This window comes from Pinus tabuliformis, chromosome 2_1 (assembly GCF_031772625.1).
Source record: "Pinus tabuliformis cultivar Carrire ecotype Pingquan chromosome 2_1, CPIR1, whole genome shotgun sequence".
NCBI lineage: Eukaryota > Viridiplantae > Streptophyta > Pinopsida > Pinales > Pinaceae > Pinus > Pinus tabuliformis.
The window spans coordinates 122941267-122956017 of record NC_142299.1 but is presented as its reverse complement, the minus strand read 5'-3'; the positions used below and the strand labels follow the sequence as shown (position 1 = coordinate 122956017).

Genomic DNA, 14751 nt, shown 5'->3' with positions numbered 1-14751 from the left:
TGTATTTCAACGGATTGCGATTGGAGTATGCCCTTGAAGGCAGCTCGAATTATATTGCATGGAAAGACAGGATGGAGGCGGTGTTAGATGACAATGGGTTGAAGGAGTTCATAGAAGCTGAGGTCCCAAAGCCCACTGATGCTGCTCACGTTGAGGCTTGGCAAAAGAAGACAGCAAAGTGTCGAAGGATTCTGTTGGAGGGCGTGAAGGATCACATTGTATCCAGCTTGCATGGAAAGGCTTCTCCATACTTGATGTGGAAAGCGTTCATAGATTTATTCCAAAGCAAGAGCGACGAGAGGAAGTTGGCGCTCCAGGATAAACTCATAAACATTAAGTGTGAGAAAGGAGACAGTATGCCCAAGTATCTCACGAAGTTCACCCAACGCCGGGATGAGCTGGGAAGTGTGGGGTTGACTGTCGATGATGAGGACTTGGTGAGCTTGGCTCTCCTTGGTCTTCCGAAGAGTTGGCATTCCTATCAGGACTCTGTCAATGGTCGGGAGAAATTGCCAGGATGGGAGAGACTTTGGTCGGATCTTGTGCAAGAGGAGATCAGGCGGAATACCAGGGATGGATCTTCATCAAAGGCATCTGATGAAGAAAATTGCGCTTTGGCTGCCAAAGCAAAGAAGGGGAAGAACAAGAAAGCTTCTCATTCCGGTACGAAAGGCAAGAAGCAAGACATGTCCAAGGTGAAGTGCTTTCACTGTCACCAGCACGGACATTATGCCACAAATTGTCCGCAGAAGAAGAAAAATAAGCAAGTTGTTGGACCTGTAACGGGAGAGGCCTTAGCCTCGCAGTTTGAGCTGGATTTTTCGTTGATCGCATGCTTGGTATCAAGTGTGATGGGATCGGTATGGTTCTTGGACAATGGTGTGTCTTTTCACATGACAGGAGATCGAGATTTTTTTTCTGATCTGGATGAGAAAGATCTTGGAGTGCACATCGAGATGGGCGATGATGGTAGATACAGTGCGACCAGTATCGGTACCATTTCCTTTGAGAGGGAGTCTGGTAAACCCTTCGTATTGAAGGAAGTGATGCATGTTCCAAGATTGAAGAAGAATCTTATCTCTGTGGCGATGTTAGAAGACAAGGGATATGATGTTGTCTTCAGCGAGGGAAAGGCTTTCCTGCGCAATAAGACAACTGGAGAAACCCAGAAGATAGGGGTTTGAGTCAAGAACCTTTATCAATTGCATGTAGATGGTTGCGCAGCAATGGCATGCAAGGTAGAAGGATTGGTGAGCCGGGATGATGGCAAGTTGTGGCACCGGAGATTGGGCCACCTTCACCATGGAGCTTTGAAGATACTGCAGTAGATTTCTATTGGGCTTCCTAAAGGCACTCTTGCGCAGTGAGATCAGTGCAAGGGGTGTACTTTGGGAAAATTTGTGAAAGCCACCTTTCACGAGAAGGATAGTCACGCCACAATGATCCTTGAGAGAATTCACACAGACGTGTGTGGACCTTTCTCAGTGGCTTCGATAGCAAAGCACAAATACTATGTGATCTTTGTTGATGATTTCTCTCGAAAGTGTTGGATCTTCTTCATGCAGAAAAAGAGCGAGACATACTCAAAGTTCTGTGAGTTCAAAGCACTGATCGAGAAGGAATCGGGGAAGAAGGTGAAGGCTCTTAGGAGCGACAATGGTGGTGAATTCATCTCTGGCGAGTTCAAGGACTTCTGCAGCGCAGAAGGGATTCGAAGAGAGCTCATAGCTCCCCATAACCCACAGCAGAACGGGGTTGCTGAGCGGAAGAACAGAACGATCGTGGGTGCTGCACGGGCGATGTTGCATGATCAGGGCCTACCCCTTCACTTGTAGGCGGAGGCATGCAATACTGCAGTATATGTGCAGAACCGTTGTCCTCACAAGATACTTGGCATGAGTACACCCGAGGAGGCTTATTCTGGTAAGAGGCTTGATATTTCCCATTTGAGGATTTTTGGTTCTCCTGTTTACATGCATGTGACAAAGGATGCCAGGAAGAAGCTGGAGCCGACTGCAGAGGTTGGGATATTTGTGGGGTACACTGATACGCCCCACAACTATCGTGTGTATTTGCCAGACAGTCACAAGACTGTTGTGCGACGGGATATCAAATTTCAGGAGGAGAAAGCCATGAAGTGTTCGCTTGAGAGGGAGCCACACTTGCATGCAGATGAGGAGCTATTAGTTCCTAAGGATGAGCTTCAGGATGTGAATCAGCCACAAGATGAAGTTCATGGAGTGGAAGAGACCACTCATGCAGCGCCAACCATCAAAGGGCGAAAGCGCACTACAGAAGCTGAGCGACTGGCTCAAGATGCAGAGAAGGTTGTAGGACCACCTACAGCACAGTGCAGACAGAGACAGTCACCTGATCGATACACTGGATACATGGCTCTTGTGAGCAAATGTGTCGTGACTGAGCCATCCTCTTTCGAGGAAGCTGTGGAGGATCCCGCATGGGTAGATGCCATGGTGGAAGAGTATGATTCAATTATCAGAAACAGTGCATGGGAGATTGTCCCAAGACCGGAGGGGAAATCAGTGGTGGGTTTGAGATGGATCTACAAAGTGAAGCAGGCAGCTAACGGGAGTGTGGAGAAGTACAAGGCAAGATTTGTTGCCCGAGGCTTCTCATAGATAGAGGGGATCGATTATGAGGAGACCTTTGCACCTGTCGCAAGGTATTCTTCCATACGAACGATTCTTGCTCTCTCGGCGCAGATGGGGTGGCACATCCATCAGATGGATGTGAAGAGTGCGTTCCTCAACGGAGTCATTGAGGAGGAGGTGTACATAGAGCAGCGCGAAGGTTTCGAGATCTTCAGCAGCGAGTCGCATGTGTGCAGGCTCAAGAGAGCGTTGTATGGGTTGAAACAAGCACCTCGTGCTTGGTACACACGAATAGACAGTTATTTCACCGGACTTGGATTCTCCAAGAGTGAGGCGGATCCTAACCTATACCAGATTGTGGTGGAGGGTAAGTTGCTGATCATTATACTTTATGTAGATGATTTGATTTTGACGGGAGATGAGCTGTTAATACTTTCATGCAAGGAGGATCTTGCTAGAGAGTTTGAGATGAAGGACTTGGGCCTCCTTCATTATTTCCTGGGATTGGAAATTTGGCAGCGCAGTGATGGACTATTTGTTTCTCAGGGTAAGTATGCCCGGGAGATACTGGAGAAGTTCAACATGCATGGCTGCAAGCCTGTTGATACTCCTCTTCCTGGAGGTTGGAGGAAGGAGGATACTACTTCAGTGGAGGTAGTGGATGCCACTGTTTATCGACAGTTGGTGGGGCCGCTTATGTATCTGGTCAATACACGACCCGATATATGCTACGCTGTTAACCAGCTTTCACAAGCTATGGTTAAGCCAACCAAGCTCTTCTGGAAGGCAGGCAAGCATGTATTGCGTTATCTCAAAGGCACATCAGGATATGGATTTTGGTACAGACAGGAGGATGAGGTGAAGCTATGTGGCTTCACAGATGCAGATTGGGCAGGGAGCCCAACGGACAGAAAGAGCACATCTGGAGGGATCTTCAGTATCAGGTCGACAGCAATTTCTTGGTACAGTAGGAAGCAGAGATCTATGGCACTCAGTTCAGCAGAGGCCGAGTATATGGCAGCAAGTTTGGCTGCATGCGAGGCTATATGGATGAGGAAGATCCTGGTCGGGTTGTTCGAGTCACACTTGGAGCCTACTGTGATTTATTGTGATAACCAGAGTTGCATTAAACTCTCGGCTAATCCAGTATTTCATGATAGATCCAAGCACATCGACATTAGGTACCATCATATCAGAGATTGTGTGCAGCGGAGAATCATGATACTTTCATACATTCCCACAGAGGATCAAGATGCTGATATCTTGACGAAGGCGCTCACCAGGAGCAAATTCGAACACCACAGAGGCAGGATAGGGGTTACAGATAATCCATATCTTGTTGAGAGGGAGTGTTGAAAATGCAACAAGATGATGGAGCTTAGTGAAAAGAAGTCACCTTCACTAAGTGGGCCCGCAGGCTATTTTTGGTGCAAAGTCTATTTTTAGACTATGTCTGTGTTTAGACATATGGATCATGGTCTATGAGTCGCAGGATTCTATTTATGGATGATTGGTCATTTTGGTAAAAAATAGATGGACCTCTATTTTTAGACATATGGGTGGAGTGTATTTTTAGACTGCCAATCTAAAAATAGAACAATCGAATATTATTAGCTCTTAATAATATTTGGACTATAAAAATTATCTTATCCTCTTGCAGCACTTTAGTTCGAGCTACGGATGTGGCACATGCAACTACCAGAAGGAAATACGCTTTTCCTATGGGTTAGTTGAGCTATTGCATGATGGACTTCAGTTAGAACTCAAGTGATTGAGTTTGGTGGAGTTGATTGAGGAGTTGATGGAGTTGTGTTCAATTTGACTTAGTTGAACTAGTTATATTTAGTCTAACTGCCAAATACACTAGTGATGAGTGATGTGAATTAATTATTAATTAATTCAATAATTATTAACTCATAAATCAACTAAAGAATACATCAGTTAACTCAGTGTATGGACAGTTCAGTGGAGACAAGTGTTAGAGATGGGTGAAAGGGTGAGACTACTATCAGTTGTGACTATAGTTGTGCATGAGATTTGCACAATCATTCATTGAGATTGCCAATGAGGATTGCGCAGTACAAACCAAGGGAATTCGAACTTGGATAAGAGCTATTCTCAACTTGGATTGCACAGTAGAGGCGGGAAAACAGTGGAGGAGATTTGAACCCGTGACTTGTTCAGATCTGAGCTAGTTTGTGTGTAGCAGGTGGAGATAGTACTGAGTACTTGTGAGGAGTATTGTACTATGTATTGTTACATGTTCTCTATCATTATAATATACAGATAGTTGGGGGTTTTCAGCTGTATGCTTTCCCCATTACATATTGTGTTGATATGTGTGATTGATGTTTCAATGTGCGCATGCAATTGTTTTTAATTCCGCAAATTGATGATCAATGGTAGAGGAGGTTATGTATTATGCATGCATTCCGCAAATAGTGTATAATCAGGGTAATCGCTGTGAATAAGTGCTATATTATTCAAAATTTCTACACTTCTCTTCGGGTCAATTTGACAGAATTGGAGTTTGGGAAGGTAAACACATTGAGTCTGATCAACTCAATGTAAAAATGAATTTTGTTAGAATTTCATATTTAAAACCAAAAAAAAAAAAAAAAACTCCAATGAAGTAGTGTTTATAAATGTTTTGGAATTAGAAGCATTGAGCTTAGCTAACTCAATGGAGTGGTCTTGTTAGAATTAGCTACTCTAACAAATCATGCAGATAAATCCAAGACAATTAAATCAGAAAAAGAAAGAAGAGACGAGAAGTGCAGGAAATATTGATCTTGTGCAACATTGACATTGGAAATTAAATGATAATGGACAACTAGGTGAAAGTTTGTGTGAGTTTGTGTGATTTTCTGGAATAGACTCACTAGCATGTTATTTTATGAGTCACAATTTATTAGTAAGCAAGTCTAGGGTGTTTTATGGTGGTCTTTGTAAACTGTGTACCTGGTAACTCCAAAGTTGGAGTGTGAAATGTAAGCCTTGTAAGGCATGTGTATCCCCATACAGTTCATGGTAATCTAAAAACCACTTTGTATTTGCAGTGTCGGTTTGTGGTAAGCCAGAAACCACGTGTAACAGTGAAGTGGGACAGAGATTCCTATTGGCATGGTTTAGGGTTAGCCGAGAAAACCCTCGGCCTGGTTGAGTCAGGTCTTTGGAGTGCCCTAGTGGCAGGTTTGTAGCCCAGAGTGGCTAGAGTGCCCTAGTGGCAAGATTGTGGCCCATAGTGGCTGGAGTGCCTTCGTGGCTGAGTTGAACCTTCGTGTTTGTGTTGAGCCTTCGTGGCTGAGTTGAGCCTTGGTGGTTGTGTCTAGCCTTAGTGGCTGAGAGCCCTTGGTGGCATGGTTGAGGGTGATCCATTAAAACCCAGAGCATGGTTACAAGGAATCCGATAAAACCCATGATGATATTGGAGGGGGATTTACAGGTACAGGTGTGCAGTTATAATGGTTGACAGAACCATGTATGTGAAGGACATCCTACAAGACTGGCGGTTGCAGCGGTTTGCACCCATGCATTCCGATAGATGGTTGTTCCTTTATATGGACATCAACATATTCTTTTTGGTATATTTGACCACAACTAGATTTTGCAGATTGATATGGAGACAAGTACTCATTAAGGGGGAGTGTTGGAATATCTAATTCCTACTTGTCTCTAGTTGTGATTCTTTCTATGTAAGGAGTCAATTCCTATTCTATAGGAGTTGGCTATATCTACTTGTTCCTAGTTTGGTGTGTGGTTGAGAGATTTCCTCAACCAACAGATTGTGTGTCCAAAATAGTCTCCCTATCTTGAAACAACACTCTATATATATGTAATCTTATTTTAATGAATAGAATACAGATAATGTGCATATTGATATTTTAAGTGACACTTCCTTCAAGTTACTATTGTTATACATAAAATTAGCATAGGTGTCCTTCTTGGATTTGATAATCATAACTTTTGTTTTGTCAGTGTTAACAATCATACCCATGGTAGAGCAGAAATCCTTAAGAAGTATAAGTTGCTTATCAAGATCAGATGGGCACCTTGCGAGAAGAACAATATCGTCAGTGTAAAGAAGAAGGATGATGACTATCCCAACTAATATCGTGCTAGCACATCCTGCTTCCTCTAACCAACCTTCTATCTTGTCACTGTAAATGCCAAATAGGGTAAGGGAGAGGGGGCAACCTTGTTTAACTCTGATATTACACTTAATATCTTTCGATCACCCCTCATTGCTCTTTAACTTGGCAATTACATTCTCGTATAACCTTATAGCGGCAGCTCTCAACTCAAAAGGAACCTTTAGCTTTTCTAATATGTTTCGAAGGTTGTTTCTAAGAACCGTATCGAAAGCCTTTCTAAAGTCCACAAAGCAACAAAAGAGATTGGATTTATCATTGCAGCATTCCTCCACAATGATCCTAAGCGTAACGAGGTGGTCTATTGTTGAGTGCTACTTTCTAATACCCGCTTGGCCTTTAGCACGCTTACCTTCACTTTCAAGCCATATGCTCACCTTTCTTTCCAAAATAATACCATATAACTTGGCTAGGAGAGGGTTGATCATAATTTCCCTATAATTAGAGGGGTTATTTGTATCCCCACTTTTAAAAATGGGGAGAATGAGGCTTTTGAGTCCATGGTTTAGGGAACCCTGGCTTGATCGCTTGATTGAAAAGCTTGTGAATGTGGGGGATAAGGACAAGACCTCCAATTTTTAAGATTTCCGCCTGATAACCTTCAATGTCCTTAGCTTTCCCATTAGCCAAGCGATTAACCCCAAAATCAATGTCTTCTAATGAGAAAACTTCTTGAGTTGTGAGCAGGGTTTCAAAATTATCCATGACATTTGGAAATTCATAAAGCTTTTTAAGATTCATAAATCAAAATTAAAACTCAATTTAACAACAATCATTTTCTATATTGTTTTCTTATTAAATGTGTTAACTTTTTAATAAATTACTAAATAATATTTTAAAACCAAAATTAAAATTCAATTTAACAAACATCATTTTCTATATTGTTTTCTTATTAAATGTGTTATTTTTTTTAACGGTTAAAAAATATTTTTTAAAAAATGAAATTTAATTTAAAAACAATTATTTTCTTATTAAATGTGTTATTTTTTTAACGGTTAAAAAATATTTAAAAAATGAAATTTAATTTAATAACAATCATTTAAATTGACACACTCTCAATTAATTGTTTTCTTATTAAATGTGTTAAATGAAATTTAATCACACTCTCAATTAATTGTTTTATATTAAATGTGCTATTTTTTTTTAACGGTTAAAAAATATTTTAAAAAAATAGAAATTTAATTTAATAACAATCATCTAAATTGACACTCTCAATTAATACTCACAATTTTGAACAAACTACAATGCATTCAAGTAGAAAAATCCTTATCACAATTTTGAACAAACTCCAATGCATTCAAGAAGAAAAATTCTTATCACAATTTTGAACCAACTACAGTGCATTCAAGTAGAAAAATTCTTATCAAATATGTTTATCACGTTGGATTGAGCTTCCAATACATGTCAATAAATGCAATTGAATTCAATTCAAAGTCCACAAGTCGATGTCCATAAGCTTCCAAAAAGTTATATACATAATAACACACCCCTGTAAATGCAACAAGATTCAATTCAAAGTCTACACGTCATAAATGCAATAAAATTCTATTCAAAGTCTACAAGCCGATGTCCATACAAAAGGTGATGTAAATTCTATTCACATTACCTATTTTGTATTGAAACATAAATGTTGTAAATGCAATAAAATTCTATTCAAAGTCTACAAGCCGATGTCCATACAAAAGGTGATGTAAATTCTATTCACATTACCTATTTTGTATTGAAACATAAATGTTGTAAATGCAATAAAACTCCATTCAAAGTCATTCTATATGTCGATGTCGATAGAAAAGGGGGGCGTCTCCTCTGAAAATATTTTCTCCTCTTCACATTACCCACTTACGTTACCCATTTTGTGAGTTGACATAAAAATGTTGATTCAGTTCATCTAAATATATATATTTCAATGTTTATGGAAAAAGGTGATGTCTCATCTAACTATTCACATTACCCACTTATTCACATTACCCACTTACGTTACCCATTATTTTGTGAGTTGACATAAAAATGTTGATTCAGTTCATCTAAATATATTTTTTCATTCTATTCATATTACCCATTTTAGAGTTGATATAAAAATGTTATATAAAAGGTATCCTAAAAATATATTAAAACGTTAGTGATGATCTATAACATGAAGACCCCACACAAGTAAATGATAAATTATGTTGCCATGATGCATTAAACCAAGTTTTAATTGAAGGATGTGACATTTTCTCCGCAACCAATTTTTATGGTTTAGTTTATCATATTTTTTCTTCACTTGTAAGTTGGTTAAAAAATGGAACATCGCCCAACTAAGATTCCAGAGTCAGTAAAGTAATATCTTACATAGAATATTGGATTCTATGCCATTGATAAGGACAACCCAACAATTTATGTTAAAATATTGAAAATGTTTGCAGTGATCTTTAATGAAAAGAATATTTAAGAAATAATTGAAGACGAGCATGAGTGATGATTATTACAACCTTCTCAAAACGTGTGCCAAATGTGTTCGGTTGAAATGATGAAAATACCCCTTCTATGCGTAGATTTCTGGACTGCATGATTCCTGTCGCCTAGTAAATCATGACCCGGCTTTCCCTGTCTCACCTACCCCACGTGCTACATATAATATCATATATCTTGTCTCACCCAACTCGCTTGACCCGTAAAACTTCCAATAATATATCCAAGTGGCTATCAAAAATTAGGAGTACAGGCATAATTATAATTCGAAAAGGCAAAACAGTATTTCCATCCATTTCGGCCAAAGCAAGGTGTCGGAAATCAACTTAACATCCCTCAACAAGGGAAGCCTATCAGAATGGAAAAGTAAAAGGAAAAGGTAACTCTGGATGGATTTATTAATCCGTGAATAATTTTCTACAGAGAACACTTTTTCCCCACAGGAATCTGCAAAAGTAATGGATAAATAACTGTCTAATTTACTGTCCGAATAATTTTCAGACAAAGAACACTTCATCTGTGCCCATCATCAAGAAAACCTGAAAACATGAGTGAATAGTTGAGAGCAAGCACAATATACATTCCTAAAAAAAACTGACCAGACTAACTTGGTAAAGAGAATTAAAACAAAAGAAATATCAACCCTAGTTCCGAGTAGGCAGGGGTCAAATTCTTCGTAAATATGTCTTGAAAGCATATATGTCTCTCACATATGTACAATTTTCAAGAAGAAACATTAATTTCAATGTCTCTATTTCATATATGTACAATTTTCAGGAAGGAACATTACTTCTAATGTTTTTATTTCGTATTTTAAGGGAAGAAAAACTGTGTTAAAAAAGCAGTGGGAGGATCTTAGTTTTAATGTCTTTCTACTAATTTCAAGACAAAAAAGCAATAGAAAAATAGGGGCAGCTGTGCAATGGAATCCTCAACTTTGTTCTAAACATTCTCCCATCGGCTAGACAATTCTAATCGCAACTAACCATTTTTCATATCTTATGAAAAACTGAACGGGGCTAGCCAAGCCTTCAGATACTCTAGTTCTGAATCAATGTGATCAAATACAATAGGAAACAAAAACAATAACAGTGTTGGCCCAATATAAATGGAAACTCATGCGCCGGGAGTCAACCAAGGGCATAGCTTTCCAACAATAGAGGTATAAAAAGTTTTACAGTCCAAAACCAGGAGCACAGTGGAAGATAAGGGCTGCCATTTAAAAACTACCATCTATTCTTAAAACCCAAATATGTGAAGCGTGGATGATATATACACGGAGTTTACAGAAAAAGAAGTTCAGAGCTTTTGCAGAAAGCAAGTTTAGGGCTAGAGAATCTAACAAGCAGCAGAGAAGCGTTTCCAACTATTGAATTTGTATATTCCTGCACAAGCCGTGCAGCTTTTGGCTCTTCTTGCTGCACGAGAAGTGTACAAAACAAAAGAACAGGCAAAATAAAAGACGATAGCAGCAGCAGCAGCAACCATACCCTTTGTCTATCTAAATTTTTAAATGCAAAACATGCTGCATAAACAACATGATGGATGGCCTACACAACATACCTCCCCATAAGCTAAAATGCACAATTTTCATCCGATTTAAGGTTGCTGCTGCTTGAATAATTTGCTTTCTTTAACCCATGATGTACAGTACAGACGCCCAAAAAGTTAAGTGCAATGCAACTTATCAGAGATTTTTGGTTTACTCTGTACTTACTTTCTACCAAAAAGAAAACTTCGAAATTTGCCCCTGTCCAGGCGTTCGAGCAGTTTCTTGGCACCAAAAACTTCCAGCTCGGAGAGTTTCTTGAGGTGAGCACGGGCTCCGCATGAAATCATCAATTTCTTGCACTTTTTGCTGGTGGAGAGCGATGCGAGAGCCGAAATGGCGTACTTTTTGGCTGTCGTTTGGTTGGTGGGATCTAACAGCTGCACCAAATTGGGTATGCTTTTCTCCTCTTTGCGAATTTCACGGCAATTGTGTGGCACGAGTAGCAGGCTCGACAACGCCTGTGCAGCCATCTCCTGTGCGGTGCTGCTTTTGGCCTCCAACATCTTGACCAGAAAAGGGATGCAGCCGGACTCGCCGACTTCTTTTCTCAGATCAGTCGATGTCGAAATCCGGCAAATGGTGGATGCAGCGGCCTGCTGCGCCCCCAGTGAACCGCTTTTCAGCACATTCACGAGACGCGGAAGTAAACCGACGGAAATCAAACCGTCGACGGGGACGGATGCCGTGAGGTTCCGTAAAGCTCCGATGGCGGACTCCGGGGGCAACGAGCAGTCCAAGTACTTCAACAGGTGTTGAATTCCGCCCTCGGATACCACCGTCCGACGCAGGCTTTCATGGCCCGAAGTCAAGTGTTGTAAACAGTCAGAAGCGTATTCTTTGGACAGGGCAGTGCTGCTAGAATCGAGCAAATTTATCGCGATGGAAATGATGCCTTCTTCTGCCAAACCCTGTCTAACTTCTGGCACCGCCGATAGATTTCTCAAAGCCCCCGCCGCTGCTGTCTGCGTTACAGGCGAACCGACCTGGCATATCTCAATCAGGGCAGGAATCCCGCCGTGACCGACCACGGATCGAGCTGTCTCCGCGCCAGATGTCAGACGTTGAAGAGCCAGCGTGGCCTTTTCTTTTGCCAAAGGGCTTCCGGATTCCAGCAACCTCACCAGAGGCGGAAGAGCGCCTTCCGACACCAATAGCTGATCGCAATTATCAGCCTCTGAGAGGCAGCATATGACCGTGGCCGCCTTTTCCCGAATCCGCGGTGAACTAGCACTCAATAGCTGTACCAGAGCGGAGACACTGCTTCTACCGGCCGCGGCCAAAATGTTTTTCTCATCTTCGTTCATCATTTCTATGAGGCTGTCCAGGGCTTTGTGCTTGGATTCCATGTGGCCGATTTGGAGGCGAGCGAGCAATTCCCTTATGTTCCATCGTATTGCTTCGCGCTTTGCCCCGGATGCAGACCTGGTAAGCGTTAAAGGAATGGTTGCTTCGCCTAATACGCCGGTTTTCACCAAGAGACCGCAGTCATGAAGATTCAGGTCGATTTTGGCAGCCAACGCGTCCAGGTTGCTTTGCATCTGCAATTTTCCGCCATAGTTCTGGTCCACACAATTAGTGGCCAGCTTTATCGTTTCCTGGAGAGTAACTACCACAGCCTGCAACTGCTCCTTGCATAGGGAATTTTTCGTGAAACAGGGATGGCTTGCCAAGTCCGAGAGCGTTGAAGGAAGCTGCTCCACTTTGTTGGAGATATTCTTCCATCTTCCAATAAAGGCTTTAACTTCTCCAATTTTAGCTACAGCCAATGGAACCAGGTCTTCCGCCTGCTTCAGCCATTCTTCTGTGGATTTAGTCGCGCTGTTCCCTTCAAACACTTCTTCCACCATGGTTTCTTTCTTTCTTTCGAATTCCAGAGCCGTTAGAAACCGGAGAACCAGAAAACTTTTGCGCTCAGATATGATCGGGCCCGTTCAAGAACGTTAAGCATTTTTTTCCTCTTGTCTCACTCTGCGATCTGCAAAAGCAAAAGTGAATGAGATTAAAAAAAGAGCTTTAGATACGAATTTACACACGGTACGGAATTGTAATTCAAAATTTCAACATCGAGATTCGTGTCGTTGAAAGCACAATTTATATCAAAACTTTCCATCAAAGAAAATCGATGATCACGGATAAATCGTGTCCGGCATCAGTAACGGTGTTCAACAACCAGATATATTTTTCAGAACATGCCAAAATGCTTGAGTCTGTAAAAATAGTACGATTCCAACTCATCCGTTAAACGATTCATGAACGGGAAACAAAAGGTCCTCTTTGCATTTACTCTTCCTTCGATTTAGCTTCTAGAATTTTGCAGAAACGCAAATCTCGTAGAGGTTCTTGGGCCGTCACTCCGTTTCATCCATACATGTGTGAGGCTAGGCATTAAATGGATGCGAAACGCGTCTGTCATTTACCTATGTCGGACCATTGGTTATTTCGGTCAAACAGCCTCCAGAAATCAATTCCCACGCAAATGTGCGTCAAGAAGCCTAAGGCAAAATCCCTCAGCGGGGCTATCAAAGGGCCAGCTTTCAGAGGACTCGAACCAATACTCGACCAAAGACTTCTTTCAGACATTACTACAGCATGTAAAATTCAAACTAACATCGGTAATACCGCATCAGTCATCTGTGAGTCAAGAGGTCTGTTTCTTTGACGGAAAAAAGCCTAACATCCGTCAGCGACGCCATAAAAGGCCCGGCTTTCACAGCACTCGAACCAATACTCGACCAAAGACTTCTTTCAGACATCATTAAAGCATTTAAAATTCAAAATAACATAGGGAATACCTCATCGCTCATCTGTGAGTGAAGAGGCCTGGTTCTTTGACGGAAAAAGGCGTAAAATCCGTCAGCGAGGCTATCAAAGGCCCGGCTTCCAGAATACTCGACCAAAGACTTTCTTTCAAACATTATTAGAGAAATTTAAATCGAGCATAACATCGGAAATGCCGCAGCCAAGCAGTAAACAGGAAGTACTTCCGGATTCCTTAAAACATAAAAAGACATCTCTGATGAAAAAAACCTAAAAATATCTGATAAACTAGCAACAAACCTGATATACTCCGGAAAATGGAAACACCAGCGCAATATCTTCGCGGAATCGCTCTACTCTTGACAAAAATCGCTTTCTCGGCAAACTTCAATGCAATATGCAAGAACTTCGCGCTTCTGTTCAGGCAAAACCTAAACGGAACTTCTTTTGCTCCGAAAAAGCTCTTCACAGATTCCAAAGCGCAATTATTTCATCACTACAACGATTAAAGCACCAAGTTCCAATGAGCAGAATCCATTAAAGGCATTGAAATCAAACGGCTACAAAGTGGAGAAAAATCTAACGGCTAGTAGCTGTGAGTTTGAAACAAGAATGAAAACAATCGAAAGCCCTATCACATCCTATTTACCCTCAAGCCTTCAATCCTGCACTGCAGAGCTGCCTGTCCGTCTTCCCCACGGAATCTTTTCCATTTACAAAACGCCAAATGCACCGAAACCCGCTAATCCACCCAAAAAAGAAGCATAAAACCCTGAACAAGGAACCTAATGTTTGAATACCATAAACTCCTCGCATCTTTTTAATCGGACGGTAAAAGATGCATCACTATACATCCAGACACGATCCATCAGTACCAAGGTGGAGAGCAAACTCGTGCGGGTTTGCTCGAAACTCCGTAACCTTCACGCATCTCGAAGCTGAAACAAATATATAAATACACACTTATTCTTCATCCATACATAACCTGCTGAGTCGCCGGCGGGTAGCAGACACAATTTAAATAATATTCAGTCGGTGACGCGTAGGCATCGCGGCCGCTGCATTATCTTCCTCCCCTCCGGACAATTCAAAATCTCGAATCAACGGTCACTTTCCCCTGATATCTCGCCATCTGAACAGAGCAGCGCGTCGCCGGGAAACGACCCACGAATTTCGATGAGTACAAAAAACCAAAACTATCACAATTTTATTTGCGAAATATTGGGAA

General features: G+C 41.3%; 1 protein-coding gene across 4 annotated transcripts; it reads right to left on the bottom strand.

Annotated features, from left to right (window-relative positions):
- Positions 1-9328: 9328 nt before the first annotated feature.
- LOC149199077 (ARM repeat superfamily protein) lies at positions 9329-14500 on the bottom strand. Of its 4 annotated transcripts, XM_089402276.1 has the most exons (4): positions 14173-14500; positions 13824-14019; positions 10932-12741; positions 9329-9753 (listed from the first exon to the last, which is right to left on the bottom strand). In XM_089402276.1, the coding sequence occupies exons 3-4, from the start codon at positions 12611-12613 to the stop codon at positions 9744-9746; spliced, it is 1692 nt and encodes a 563-aa protein (XP_089258402.1). In that variant the 5' UTR covers positions 12614-12741; positions 13824-14019; positions 14173-14500; the 3' UTR covers positions 9329-9743. The 4 variants fall into 4 exon arrangements, with proteins under 4 accessions (XP_089258402.1, XP_089258403.1, XP_089258404.1 ...); XM_089402277.1 differs by having other exon boundaries at positions 13824-14500; XM_089402278.1 differs by lacking the exons at positions 13824-14019; positions 14173-14500 and adding an exon at positions 13559-13695.
- Between the last annotated feature and the right edge of the window lie 251 nt (positions 14501-14751).

Bases quoted from the DNA above. Each gene is read 5' to 3' on its own strand.
- LOC149199077 (XM_089402277.1), bottom strand. From the start codon at position 12,613: ATGGTGGAAGAAGTGTTTGAAGGGAACAGCGCGACTAAATCCACAGAA.